Genomic DNA, 13878 nt, shown 5'->3' with positions numbered 1-13878 from the left:
CTGCTCCAAAAAAGCCATTGCAGCCGCATAAAAACAGTCCATCAAAGGAACCCGGAACCATGCCAAACACGGCCTCATCGAGATGACCTGCAAAGGGACTCTAACACAGGACTCACTCCGACTATGACAGGCTACTAAACACACCCTAGAGTAGGCCCCGAGCATACCGCAGATGGTCTCATACAGCCACCTCTATCGGCTGTCAAAAACTGTCTATACAACTCATTTTATGACTGCCCAAAACAGAGTTTGCTGCTGCATCAAATTAGTCCGTTACAACCATTATTTTGCGACATAAATTTTGCACAATTAAAGTATGTATAGCAACCATTAAAATCACCCCAACGATACTTAAGACCACCGTATAAACAGGCCATTTTTACCCCAACAACAACCATCTTATACAAGTAACTAACCATGGAGCTAAAGACTTGATTTTCTTCAAGTAAACACAATAAGGGAGCAAGATAGACAGCATACAAACATATATATGAAATAAACGATTCACATAAACACGAAATCTTGACATAATGTCGAGTAACCTATCACCGTTACCTTTTTTTTTTGCTCTCCTAAACGAGTGAGGAATCACCCAAGGATGACCTTAAACCCAAAAATGAAAGAAATTAGACCAAAATCCGAATCTCTTGTAAAACGGTCGTTCTGAAATAGGACGAAAGGTTTGCTCTTTCTTACATATAAAGAAGAAGGACGAGAAGAGGAAGCTATTGGTGCAAAAATAATGAGATTTGGTTGAGAAATAAGAGAGAAATCGGGATTTGAATGGTCGAAAAATGGTGTTTGAAGCTTCTGTGTTTGTATGTTGTTGTTCACTGAGTTTTGTTGCTGCAGGTAATCCGAAAAGAAGCAAGAAATGACGGGTTGGTGTTGGGGTTGGTGAGGGAATAATAATAATAATAATAATAATAATAATAATAATAATAATAATAATAATAATAATAATAATAATAATAATAATAATAATAATAATAATAATAATAATAATAATAATAATAATAATAATAATAATAATAATAATAATAATAATAATAATAATAATAATAATAATAATAATAATAATAATAATAATAATAATAATAATAATAATAATAATAATAATAATAATAATAATAATAATAATAATAATAATAATAATAATAATAATAATAATAATAATAATAATAATAATAATAATAATAATAATAATAATATTTAAGTTAGTTGTGTTGTCGGAATTGGGTTGGTTCGAAAAGAAGTAGCTTTATAAGAGAAATGCGACGATATTTGCTAGACGGTAAGATAAGACGGAAATATCATTATTATTTTCACCTATTATTAATATACGTAATTTTATATAAATTAAGCTTTAGAATATTCTTTTTATAAAATTTGTGCTTAAAAAGAATTAATTAAATTAAATAATTTAAAAATACAAAATAAATTAATTAAACGGTTAGATAAATTTTAATTGTCAAAATGAGAAATTTGCGGGTGTTACAAAAGCTACCCTCAACAAACCCAGTATCTTGGAGAATCTGAGCTTTAACAGTGTTAGAAACCCCTCCAAAATAAATTTCAGTCTTAGTAATGTTAGCCCTCAAGCCAGACCAGGAAGTAAATTTGTCAAGCAGCTCAACAACTCCCTTCACAGAGGGCACATCCCCTCTAGTGAAGATCATAAGGTCATCAGCAAAGACCAGATGAGTAAGGTGGAGTTTAGAGCATTTAGGGTGAAGAGAGACCAAGGGTTTAGAGTTCAGTCTCCTCAAAAGTCTAGAGAGCACCTCCATACTGAGGACAAAAAGGTAAGAGGACAAAGGATCCCCTTGCCTAAGCCCACTCATTCCTTTAAAAAACCCATGAGTCCCTCCATTAACCTTGACAGAGAACCAAGACCCAGAAATACACCCTATGATCCATTTGATGAACTGAGGGGGAAACTTCAAGGCAGTGAGCATATTCTCTACAAAAATCCATTGAAGGGAATCAAAAGCCTTCTGAATATCAACCTTGACAAGGCATCTAGCAGTGATATATTTTCTAGTATAGTTCGTGACAAGAGATTGTGAGAGCATGACATTCTCAAAAAGACTCCTTCCCTGCACAAAGGCAGCCTGCTCAGGGCCAACAAGAGTAGGAAGGGTAATCTTGAGCCTATTCACAAGAATCTTGCTAACAGTTTTGTAAATGGTGGTATAGCAAGAGATTGGCCTATAGTCCAGGACACTAGAGCTAACTTTCTTCTTGGGAATTAAGGTAATGAGAGTAGAGTTGGCATGTTTGCTCATTTTACCAGTTCGAAAAAATTCATGGATGGCACTACAAAAATCACCACCAACCAAGTCCCAAGAGTCTTTAAAGAAAGCTGAAGAGAACCCATCAGGACCAGGGCTCTTATCAGAGCCAATACTGAAGAGGGCAGCTTTGATTTCATCAGAAGTGACAGGTCTAAGGAGTTGAGAATGATCCTCAGGAAGGACACAAGCACCCTGCTGGATAAAAGTCTCATCAATTGGTCCTACATTTTGAGAAGAGCCTAGCAGGTGAGCATAAAAGTCAACAAACCCCTCAGCAACCTCAGCAAGTCCAGTTCTAGCATTTCCATGTCTATCAACAATGCTGCCAATGATCTGCTGTTGTTTCCTTTCTTGGATTTTGGAGAAGAAGTATTTAGTAGAGCAGTCTCCATGTCTGATATTATCAGTTTTAGCTCTTTGTCTTGCAACACTCATCTCAGCAGCTTTAAGAGTGTTATAGTCCTTCAAGAGCAGTTTCTCCTTATTAATGAGATCCTGAGATAAAGGACTACTCTGCATGACTTTTTGGCAATCCAGGAGAGCAGTCTTAGCAGTAATAACTCTAGTGTCCAGATCCCTAAACTGATGCTTATGCAGGACACCCAACCCATTTTTCACATGTTTGAGCTTACCAAAAAGCCTATACATTGCAGTGCCCTGAATAGGATTATCCCAGGCCTGAGCAATGATTGGCTTATAAGAAGGATGAGCAATCCAGCAGTTCAGAAAGCTGAATCTGCGCTTAAGAGTGCAGTCATCAAAGACATTCACCAAGACTGGAGAATGATCAGAGACCCCAGCTGGTAGAAAAGTAGTATATGTAGCAGGGAAGGTGGAAAACCAAGCAGGGTTAGCAAGAGCCCTATCCAGTTTTGACCACACCCTAGTAGTATCATCTTGCTTATTCGTCCAGGTAAACTCACACCCTGAACTCCCAATGTCCTCAAGCTTACAGTCAAGAATGCAAGCATTGAAAGCCAAAATGTCATTAATGTTAGGAGGGGTGGAACTAATCCTTTCATTAACATCCCGGACAACATTGAAATCCCCAAGGATGAGCCAATTGGACACAGTGTCTTTAATAGAAGAAAGAGTCAACCAAAGTTCCTCCCTTTGACTAGAATCATTGCTGCCATAGACAATAGTCAGGAACAGCTTCTGAGAAGTAGCATGGTGAGTAACAAGACAGTGTATGAATTGAGCATGAGAAATCAAAGTAGTAACAGTGACAGTGGTGGGATTCCAAATGAGCCAAATCCTACCATTATAGTGACTGTCATAGTTGCAAACCACCCTATATTTAGAGAACTTATTTTTGATAATTTTCCCAGATTTTTTCTCCTTAATCCTAGTTTCCAGAACCCCTAAAACATCCAATTTATTCTGCCACAAGAAATCATTGATCTCCTGTAGTTTGAGAGGGTCATTAAACCCTCTAATGTTCCAAGAGCAGATCTTCATGTAGACTTATCAGGGGGCTCCTTTGCCACTAAACTGCCAACAGTAGAACTAGTATCATTCCCAAGAGTATCAAATCTATTAGAGACCTCCAAGCTCAAGTGAGCAGGGCTCATATCAGTCACTAATTGGTCTTCCTTAGCAGATCCTTTCTTACCCAAAGTAGAGGCACTCACATGTGAAGAGGGGTTAGGGCCTAGCTCATGGCATTCTGAGTGCTTTTCAACTGCCTTTGGAGAGGTAACTATTTCAGTGACAGCAGGAGAACCTAGTTTAGAGCATTCAGAGTTCTCAGTACTACTATCATGAATAGCCACCCCTACCTGAGCAGCTGAGGTATCACCTAGCACATGGCATTCTGAGCCAGTCCCCTGATCAGGCTGTGGTGCTCTAGCTGGGATAGGGACAGTGACAGGCTGAGAAGGCTTGGCTTTCTTAGGGCCAGAGGAGGTATCCTTAGGTTGATGCCATTTACAACTACCCAATTGGTGTCCCAATTTCCCACATCCAGAGCAGTGAAAAGGTAGCCATTCATAGATGACCCTTTGAGAGGACTGCCCATGAAAGGGGGTGGGGGTGTTTAGAACAATCTGATCAGGTAAAGTAGCAGAAACATCAGCTTCCACCATAACTCTAGCAAAAGACAGTTTAGCTTTACATGTGGTATTCATGTCAGCAAATAAAGGCTTCCCAATTTTACTTGCCATCTTACTTAGGACATTCTCAGACCAGAGAAAAGGCTCAAGGTCAGGGAACAGAACCCAGATAGGAACAGTGGAGACCCTATCCATTTCCAGAGAGAAATTTGGGTACCATTGCTTCAATATCAGAGAACTAGTACCTAGTTTCCAAGGACCCTCCCTAAGGACATTGTTCATATCCTCAAGACTAGTGAACCTAAAGCTAAACCACCCCTTCCTATAGTATTGAACAACAGGAGAGGCAATGTGTTTCCAACATTTTTGGGCAAAATCCTGCACAACTTTTAGGGTTGGTTTAGAACCCAAGAAGTTACCCATTAGAGTAAACTGCCAATAATCAAGTTCTGCTTGAAAATCATCCACACACACATCAATTTCAGTAGAATTTTTGCTATGTTCATCAAAAACAAAGACATGCCCAATTGACTGTTACTAGTAACCACATCTTTCCATTTCCTGTTAACATTAGGCTCTTTAGGAACATTTTCCCCAATTTCGGGATTTGTAACAGAAATCTTAGGGTTTCCACTAGTTTCCTCGGAATTGGAGACAGGAGCAGTCACAGTATTGTGAGAATCAGGATTAACAACAATATTAGTAACAGGAGCTACCTCCTCCCCAACAATGGCGGAAGTAACAACTATTGGGGAATTCACAACAGCAGACACCATAGGAGTGGGAGAACTAGAACTAGAGGTCGATTTACGCGCAGAATTATGAACCGCAGTAACAACATAGTCACTGAGAAGAACAGGGGATCGAGAGATATTACCCTGGGTATTAGAATTTTCCGGAGATTGGGCAGAATTATTCAAGATTTTAGTACCAGGAGAAGCGGAATGTGACGAGCTTTCCAATGGTGGTCTTCCTTTAGGTGGTCGACCCCGTCCTCGAGCCATGGAAGCTTAGAAGCGTACGAAAATGGTGATCGCAGGTTTCTAGAGAGAGAAAGCGTCTCTCAAACACGGCTCATTGATTATTTTTTTTTTTTATTATTATTATTATTATTATTATTATTATTATTATTATTATTATTATTATTATTATTATTATTATTATTATTAATATTAATATTAATATTAATATTAATATTAATATTAATATTAATATTAATATTAATATTAATATTAATAAAATAATAATAATATTATTATTATTATTATTATTATTATTATTATTATTATTATTATTATTATTATTATTATTATTATTATTATTATTATTATTATTATTTTTTTACACAATCTACTTTGTATGAGAATGGTTTAGAAATTATCTTCCGAAATTAAAATATGACATAAGGAATAATAATGGTAGATAGTATCACTTGCTTTTTAATTATCTTATGGAATTAAAGTTAAATAAATAGGTAGATTAATAACCAAATTTATGAGAGGAAAATAAAAGAGTTTATATTCGTTTTTTAGTGATTGCAACTACTATTTTTTTTTAATTTTTTTGGTACTTATAAGCATGTGACAATTTTGGAGATAATTAACTTTTTAATACATAGTTTTGCCTTTTTATAATATTGTATAAAATTAAATAATTAAGTAATTAATATAGATGAATTAGTATTAACTTCTATAAAAATGCCATGTGAATTAAAATTAAATGTTTTAAGTAGCCTTTTAATTATATTGTATAGATAGATTTACCTCAGTTTTGTGCCTTTTATATTTCTTCCCTCATCAGATTACCCACGTGATGCTTTATCTTATCCGCATTCATATACATTTCACGATGCTTTAAAATTCATATAAAAAATATATTGACCAAAAGGTAAAACATCAGCATGGCAAAAACTTCACAAACGAATCAACATTGTGACATATAAATCACTGAAATTAAACCAAATGGAAAACATGAATTTAAATATAAATCAAAGGATTTATAAAACCAATAACATAACAAATTAAAATATACTTTATTGGACATAACAACAACAATACTCAATAATAATACTCAATATACTTTCTATAATCAAATAAATAAATTAAACCATAAAATATAATCCACAACTTAGAAACTCATGGGCAAATGAGCAATAGATTTTAAATAAATATTCTTAATAGAAACTATCATAGGTATTATAGGTTTTATAGCCATCACACAACCATAGACTCTCATATTTTAATTTTATTTTTAATTTATTTTGTGGTTTTATTAAATTAGATAATTGATTGTTGAGCAACTCAAGAGGTGAATTAAATAGGGAAAAATGTTAATGAAAAATGATGGTATTAAGTAGTATAAAGAAATCTAATCAATTTATTAACATATTATATTACAAAAATTAATTAGATAGGAAGAAATTTTAATTAATTTTGTGGGTATTAAGTATTATGAAGAGTTTTAATCAATTTATTATAATGTTTAATTAAAAAACTGAATTAAATAGGAAAAAGTGTTAATAAAAATGGTGGGTGCATTTTAAGTAATATGAAAAGTTTTAATTTAATAACATGTTTTATTACCAAAAATTCAATTAAAATGTCAATTTTAATTATAAATTATGACATTTGTTAACATGTTTTTATTACAAAAATTCAATTAAAATGTCAATATTGATTATAAATTATGAAATTTTGATGTAAATTTCTAAGGGTTACAAAAATTAAATTAATTTATAGAAAAATGAATTAAATCTATAAAATAAGATAATTACGTGGAAATGAGTTTTGATGCTCACATTTACGTGGCATTTTTGGATCCTACGTGACTTTGTCTACGTGGCGTTTATTAGTCATTTTAGGGTAGCCTTTTAATTATATTTTATAGATATTGATTACAAATTATGAAATTTTGATGTAAATTTGTAAGGGTTACAAAAATTAAATTAATTTATAGAAAAAAGAATTAAATCTATAAATTAAGACAATTACGTGCCAATGAGTTTTGAAGCTCACATTTACGTGGTATTTTTGAATCCTACGTGGCTTTGTCTATATGGCATTTATTAGTCATTTTAGAGTAGCCTTTTAATTATATTTTATAGATGTGCTTATAATTGATGAAGGAATTCATCGATCGCTTGTACAACCAAAGAACGTTTAAAACAAAACAAAGGAAATTTAATCAAAATATTATACAACAGTTGGATCAAATGGCTAATCGATTTTTTCAGAAATTACTCTTTTTGCATTACTAATTCGCTAATGTTCAATTTTTTCGTAATTTACTCTATTACATTACTAGTTCGTCTCCCGAACTTCAAATCCTAGCTCCTGTTGATCAAATTGTTAATCTATACCATGAAAAATTAGAAGATTTGAAATGAATTCGACATAGAGATAAAAGTGATACCGCTAATCGATAGCGGCGGGAGATTGAACAATAGCGACATCGGAAGGGCGGGAGCAGAAGGTTCTAGAAGGTTCTAGAAGAGTGGGGTATGAAGGAAAGGAAGGTGTAGAGGAAGTAGAAGAAGAGAATTCTAGAAGTTTCCAGGAGGTTCGGAATGGAAGGGCTTGACGGTTGAGTGTAGCGGAGACTCGCCGGAGATGCTGCATGATATACGCCACCGGGGTTGGATAAGGCTGTAGGTGAGGGAGTTTCGGATGCCATCTAAACCCAATTGCTAAGGGTTTTTTATTTTGTGTTCTTAGCTCGGAAACGGTCAATCGAGTCGAGGGTGATTCCGGTCAACGGATTTCCAAGAACTTCGTGATCTGATGCATAAGTTCAGTGGCCCGGTGCAGTTCAGCCCGCTTTTTTTCCGGGCTTGAGCCATTTATTTAGGTCCAAAACATGGCCCCCTAAAAAAGGCTCAAGGTATATTTTGGCTGAGTTTGGGCCAAAACGACACAAATTTATTAAAGTGGACAATAATTTTAGATTTTATATTTAAAAGTAGTAATTAATTTTTTTTTAAAAAAATGTAAAAATCCATATATAGATTGTAATCTAAGAACACATGATTAAGTATTCTAAAATTGTTATATTTGTTTTTATCTATTTTTTTATCGAGCAATTTATATATAGTTCATCATATCTTTTCAGCAACACAAATTGTTATATAAGACCACTTTATGTGTAAGACAAGTCCAATTACAAAAAAAAACCCTATAAAATTAATTGATAATTAGTAAAAATTTAGTTTATTTTGCAACCTGAAGTTTTATATTTTGATAACTTACTTATTTAAATGTGTCAGTATTACTCATAAGATATCGAGTTATCAAAATAAAATTAAAATACAAACACAATCTAATGATTAGTTTGGGTTATTCTCTTATTAGGCCAGTCTTATGCTATAGGAGAGTTGCTGTGTCACAAATTATATTAATTTTATAGTCTAAGCATGTATTTAAGGATTTAGTGAACTGTATGCAACTATTTACCTCACCCTACAAGCTGTAAATCTTGCGGCCCGAAAAGCCCATTTGAGCCCTATTATCTTGCCCATTTGGGTTGGTCTTGGGACTAAATACATTTGGCCAGTCCCAACCCAGCCCTATAAACAACCCTATAAAGTATAAATAGGATGTTTTTTCGGTCTTAGCCCAGCCCAAGCCCATATATGCCCGATCTGTGATCACCTCTAATCCAAGTTTGGAAGAAAGCTCAATAAAAACGATGAAGTTTGGATCACAAATCTTCAGTTTGATAAAGTATTTCAAATCCATCGACTTGAATTCTCGGCGGTTTTCAGGTAAGTCAGATTACGGTCGGTTTTCAGGTTGGGTCAGATTTTGACAAGTCTATTTGTTTCTAATTCAAAGTATTTTCATGCGAAAAATTTGAATAATATGATAAACAAACGAATAATAGTCTAAAATCAACTTAAAATCGATGAAGGAATTCATCGATCGCTTATACGACCAAAAAACGTTTAAAACAAAACAAAGGAAATTTATTGTTATATATTACATCATTACATGGAACATTACACTCTAAAGTGTCAAGCATAGGATACACACAAGCAAACGTACATATATATTATAATAAAGTTGTTCACGAAGGTGAACATGAACAAGAACTCGACGTGATCAGAGCTTCATTTCCATATTGTATAGATGATCGAAAGCATTAGTGAAATACTTGCTTGCGTCCTGTCAAAGTCATCAATGGAGATCGATGTCATGACGTATCAATATTTAATTTGATGTATATGTATTTGATCAAATAGTAAAGAGAAAGTTATGTAGTGAGGTGAAACGAGTCACGTACATTAAATACATGGAGATGAAGTCATTTTAGTTGAGCTAAGGATTGCTTGTTGTCACAAGACCTAGAAATAAAAATAAAAAGATTAGTAAAATTGAATTTTGAAACATCTAAATAAATAAATAAGTAGGAATGTGTATGTAAATAGAAAGTAAGAATGAGTACATACCTGGGCACAAAGATTGAAGAGTGCCGAAGATACCACATTCGGTCAAGAGTGTGACGACATTATTGGCGAAGTTCGGGTCTTGATCACCGGTTGCTAGTATGAGACAAAAGCATGTTCTGTCGGTAGCAGCGACAATACGCAGGCCGTTACAACAATTTGCCAGACCGCCATTAGCGAGCTGAACATCATTGCAGACGGTTTTGAGAGCCATCGAATTAGTCACGCAATCTTGTGAAACAACCCTTGTTATCTGCTGCGAGTATATGACCGCCATTATCGCCAACCCCATCATCATCATCTTCATCTTCATGCTTTTTCATTTACGAGTCGTTTGTAATTGTTTTAATAATTGTTATGATGTTTGCACTGATATTTTGTTAACAAACTTAACATCAAATTTATACACTTTTAAGTGTGATTACAGGGGCGGATTTAGGCCCTTTTGCCTAGGGCTATAGCCCTAGGTCGTTTAGTCAAATATTTTCTCAAGTGTTAAATTAACACATAAATATCTTTGTCATAGTGGTGATAGTTGTTGCCTTGGTTCCCTAAAGATGGCAAGTTCGACTCCTCTTCTAGACAATTTTTCTCTTTTTTGTCATTTCAACTTTCATAGCTCATCCAAATTGAGTCCTCCCTTTTCTGTTTTTATTTGTCACTATATTTAATTTTTCTTTTAAATATACCCTCTCCGTCCCGGTTATTTGTTGTCCTTTTCCATTTTGGGTATCTCAGTCATTTTTTATTCTTTCTATTTTAAGAATGAACTTAATGAGTAATTTGTTCATTTTCATTCATTTTATTTCGCTTGTCATTTAGTTATTGACCCCCTCCTCTTTCCTTGCTCTTTGTGTCAAACCAAAGAACAACAATTGATCGGGACAAAGGGAGTAGAAATATAAAAGTCAATATAATGACATAAAAAATATTAGAATAACTTTCTTTAGTGATGAATCAAGTAATATAGTAATATAATTTTAGAATTTATTACTCTAATTATAGGTGATATCAAAATTAATTATAACTTACACAATAACAAATTTATGGCATTCCCGCATCATTTATGAATAATACTCCCTCTAGTCATGTCATTTACATACGTTTATTGAATTAATCAAACACATGGAAATGAAATCGAAAAAGTAATATAATCACACGATGATGACAATTTTTAGTTATATTTTCAACGTAAATAATCGTCTTACTTATACAGTTCGATATTTAGCCCTAGGTAGTTTTGATTTCTGGCTCCGCCCCTGAGTGTGAAATAATCAAAGGTATGTATAGTGAAGCCTTCATTTTTTAATAATTGTGGAAGGATTCTGAATATTACAAGTAATTTTTTAGGGCAAGTGTAATATATACTTTATTCATTTTGGACTATGGAGTATTCAACATTGCAAGTAACATTTGATTACTATTCCGTATATTATTGTTTTAATATATACTCCCGCCGTACGTCCCGGTCATTTGTTGTTCTTTTCCATTTTTGGGATCTCGGTCATTTGTTGTCCTTTCTATATTAGAAATGCATTTGATGAACAATTTGGTCATTCATACTCAATTTGGTCCACATGTCATTTAATAATTGAATTTCTCTTCTTTTCTTGGCCTTTGTGACAAAACTAAAGGACAACAAATGACCGGGACGGAGGGAGTATAATAGAATGGTTCGTTAATGTAGATAATGTGTTCTAATATGACAAATAACGTCCCTAAATTCACCCCTTCAAAATTTTGGAGTATTGTATACTCCATTCGTCCTGATCATATATTAACGATGGATTAACATGGCTCTCAATAAAGAAAAAAAAACAAATAATTGTGAGTAGTATTTTAATAAGGAAAGGTAAACAAATAATTAGGACGGATGTAATATTTTTGGTTGAGCTTCGTACATTTTCTAATATAGAAATACAACATAGTATATGTCAAGAACAAGAATGCACTCAATACTTAGTTACTGCTAATGAGCCATTCTAATATCTATATATACAAGCAATAATTTCAACTAGCTTAGTAGGGAAATTAAAGTTATAAGAGGACGTGCTCATGACACAGGTTCAAATCTCGTCATCATCAAAATCGCCCTCGTGTCTCCGTTTACACAAAACAAAACAAAAATAAAAATGAAGCATTCTTAATACAAGTAGTATATGTTGTTTATGATAACGAAGAGTTGCTCAATTCGATTGATGGTAGAAATATCAGCTTGAGCCGAGTCATTCTTCAATCTTTTTCAAATGAAGGATTGTATGACAAAGGAGTTAACACCTTATTATTTACTCCGTATTACTGTATTAGCATACAATGTCATCAATACTTTGCTTTCTCCTTTCATTATCTAATAAAGGTAGCTTACCCGCAACTTAATTTCTGTTGAAATCGTAGCAAAATAGCCTACTCTGATCTCTATGGAAATGTTCGATGATACTACGGAGTATTGTATTATGACGATGAACACAATATAATACCATAGATTCGTTCTTTATTTTAGTGCAATATAGAGTCATCAGTACTGGATTACTGCTCAATCTATTTCATGGACGAGTAGAATTTGTTTACCATAGATGAAGTATTATTACGCTCCTAAGAGCCGTTGCCTCAGCCAAAGAGCCGTTGGAACAAGAAATTGTTTCCTCCTCTGTTTTGGAAATAATTTCCCTGCTTTAGTATATATCCATATTGTTTATTTCTTTCCGTAAATAATAGATCGTATCGTTTGTATATATAGCTTAGAATACCTGTGTAATAATCACAAGCAATAATACAATTCTATTTCTACGTTTACCTCAATATCAGTTTCTAATATGGTATCATAGAGCTCTAGGTTTTCTCTTCACAGATCCAATCGTCTTCATCATCTTCCTCTGTTAATTTTTTTTTTTTTTTTTCTCTTCAATTTTCTACAATCATGACTAATTCTGAAATTGTTGATACTGCAAAACCACCGTCTGTTTCGTTTGTTCATGTTGAGAACACGGGTCATAGCATAACCCCCGTTGTTTTCAATGGGAACAATTACGATGAATGGTCTCGATCCTTTCAACTTGCTCTTATGGCTAAGGGTAAACTCGGTTATTTGGACGGCACTATCACCAAACCTTCTGCTACTGCTGCTACGTTTGAAACATGGCAATCAACCAACGCGTTGGTTACCATGTGGATCTATAATACGATTGATTCTAATTTACGAAATCAAATTACGCTTCGTCCCGAAGCAAAACTGGTCTGGACTGATATAAAGAACCGGTTTTGCCAAGTAAACGAAGCCCGAATTTATCAACTTCAGGCCGACTTAATGGCCTGTCGTCAAGGCCCAACCGAGCCGTTGGTCACATACTATGGACGGATGACGGCTATTTGGAATGCTATTTCGAATCGGATGCTCTTCCTTCATGCTCGTGCGATCTATGTACTGTGATTGGATGACTCTCATCAACGCTCGCCGAGAAAAGAGAAAAGTACGTGATTTTTTAATGGGTCTTGATGACCGCTTTGCTAATACTCGTTCTCAAATTGTCGGTATTACTCCTCTTCCCTCTTTAGATCTTATTTATAACCGTCTCTTACAAGATGAGGGAGTTCGTAATCTATCCGCTAATATCACCGAGTCCACACCGACTGCCATGGCCTTCGCTGCTCGTTTTAACAATGGTCCACGGCAGTCAGGTGGAGGGCGTAATGATGCTAGAAGTGACCGTCGTAATTCATCTGAACCGTCTAAATATTACTGTATCGCTTGTAAGATGTCGGGTCACAGTCTTAAGTTTTGCTATCAAGTTACGGGTAATTTTCCGGATTGGTGGGGGGATCGTCCCCGTCATCGTATCATCATTGACCCCAATGCTACTGACCTAAGTAGTGCTATTTACATCCCTGATGCACGTTATAATAATCAGCCAGACAAAGCCAAATCCAAATCCAAAGCTTTTGGTTCGATACCGAAAGCACATATGGCGTCTATTAATGCAAACAAATCAGGTGCGTCCTCTTCCTCACAGCCGCCAATTGCTACGCTCGATAAGATCGACCTCAACTCGCTCTCTTCGAGTCAATTGGAGGAATTAAGTAATATGTTGCA

At 34.5% G+C, this 13878-nt stretch overlaps 1 protein-coding gene across 1 annotated transcript; it reads left to right on the top strand.

The window, feature by feature from the left end:
• The first annotated feature begins 12708 nt into the window (after positions 1 to 12708).
• On the top strand, positions 12709 to 13218 carry LOC141594824 (uncharacterized). The gene has a single exon (XM_074414815.1). The coding sequence runs from the start codon at positions 12709 to 12711 to the stop codon at positions 13216 to 13218; it is 510 nt and encodes a 169-aa protein (XP_074270916.1).
• Positions 13219 to 13878: the final 660 nt, after the last annotated feature.

The sequence above is a fragment of the Silene latifolia genome, chromosome 8 (genome assembly GCF_048544455.1).
Source record: "Silene latifolia isolate original U9 population chromosome 8, ASM4854445v1, whole genome shotgun sequence".
Classification (NCBI taxonomy): Eukaryota; Viridiplantae; Streptophyta; class Magnoliopsida; order Caryophyllales; family Caryophyllaceae; genus Silene; species Silene latifolia.
Note: the sequence above shows the minus strand (reverse complement) of the source record. Positions and strands in the feature narration are given on the sequence as shown.

Bases quoted from the DNA above. Each gene is read 5' to 3' on its own strand.
- LOC141594824 (XM_074414815.1), top strand. From the start codon at position 12,709: ATGACTAATTCTGAAATTGTTGATACTGCAAAACCACCGTCTGTTTCG.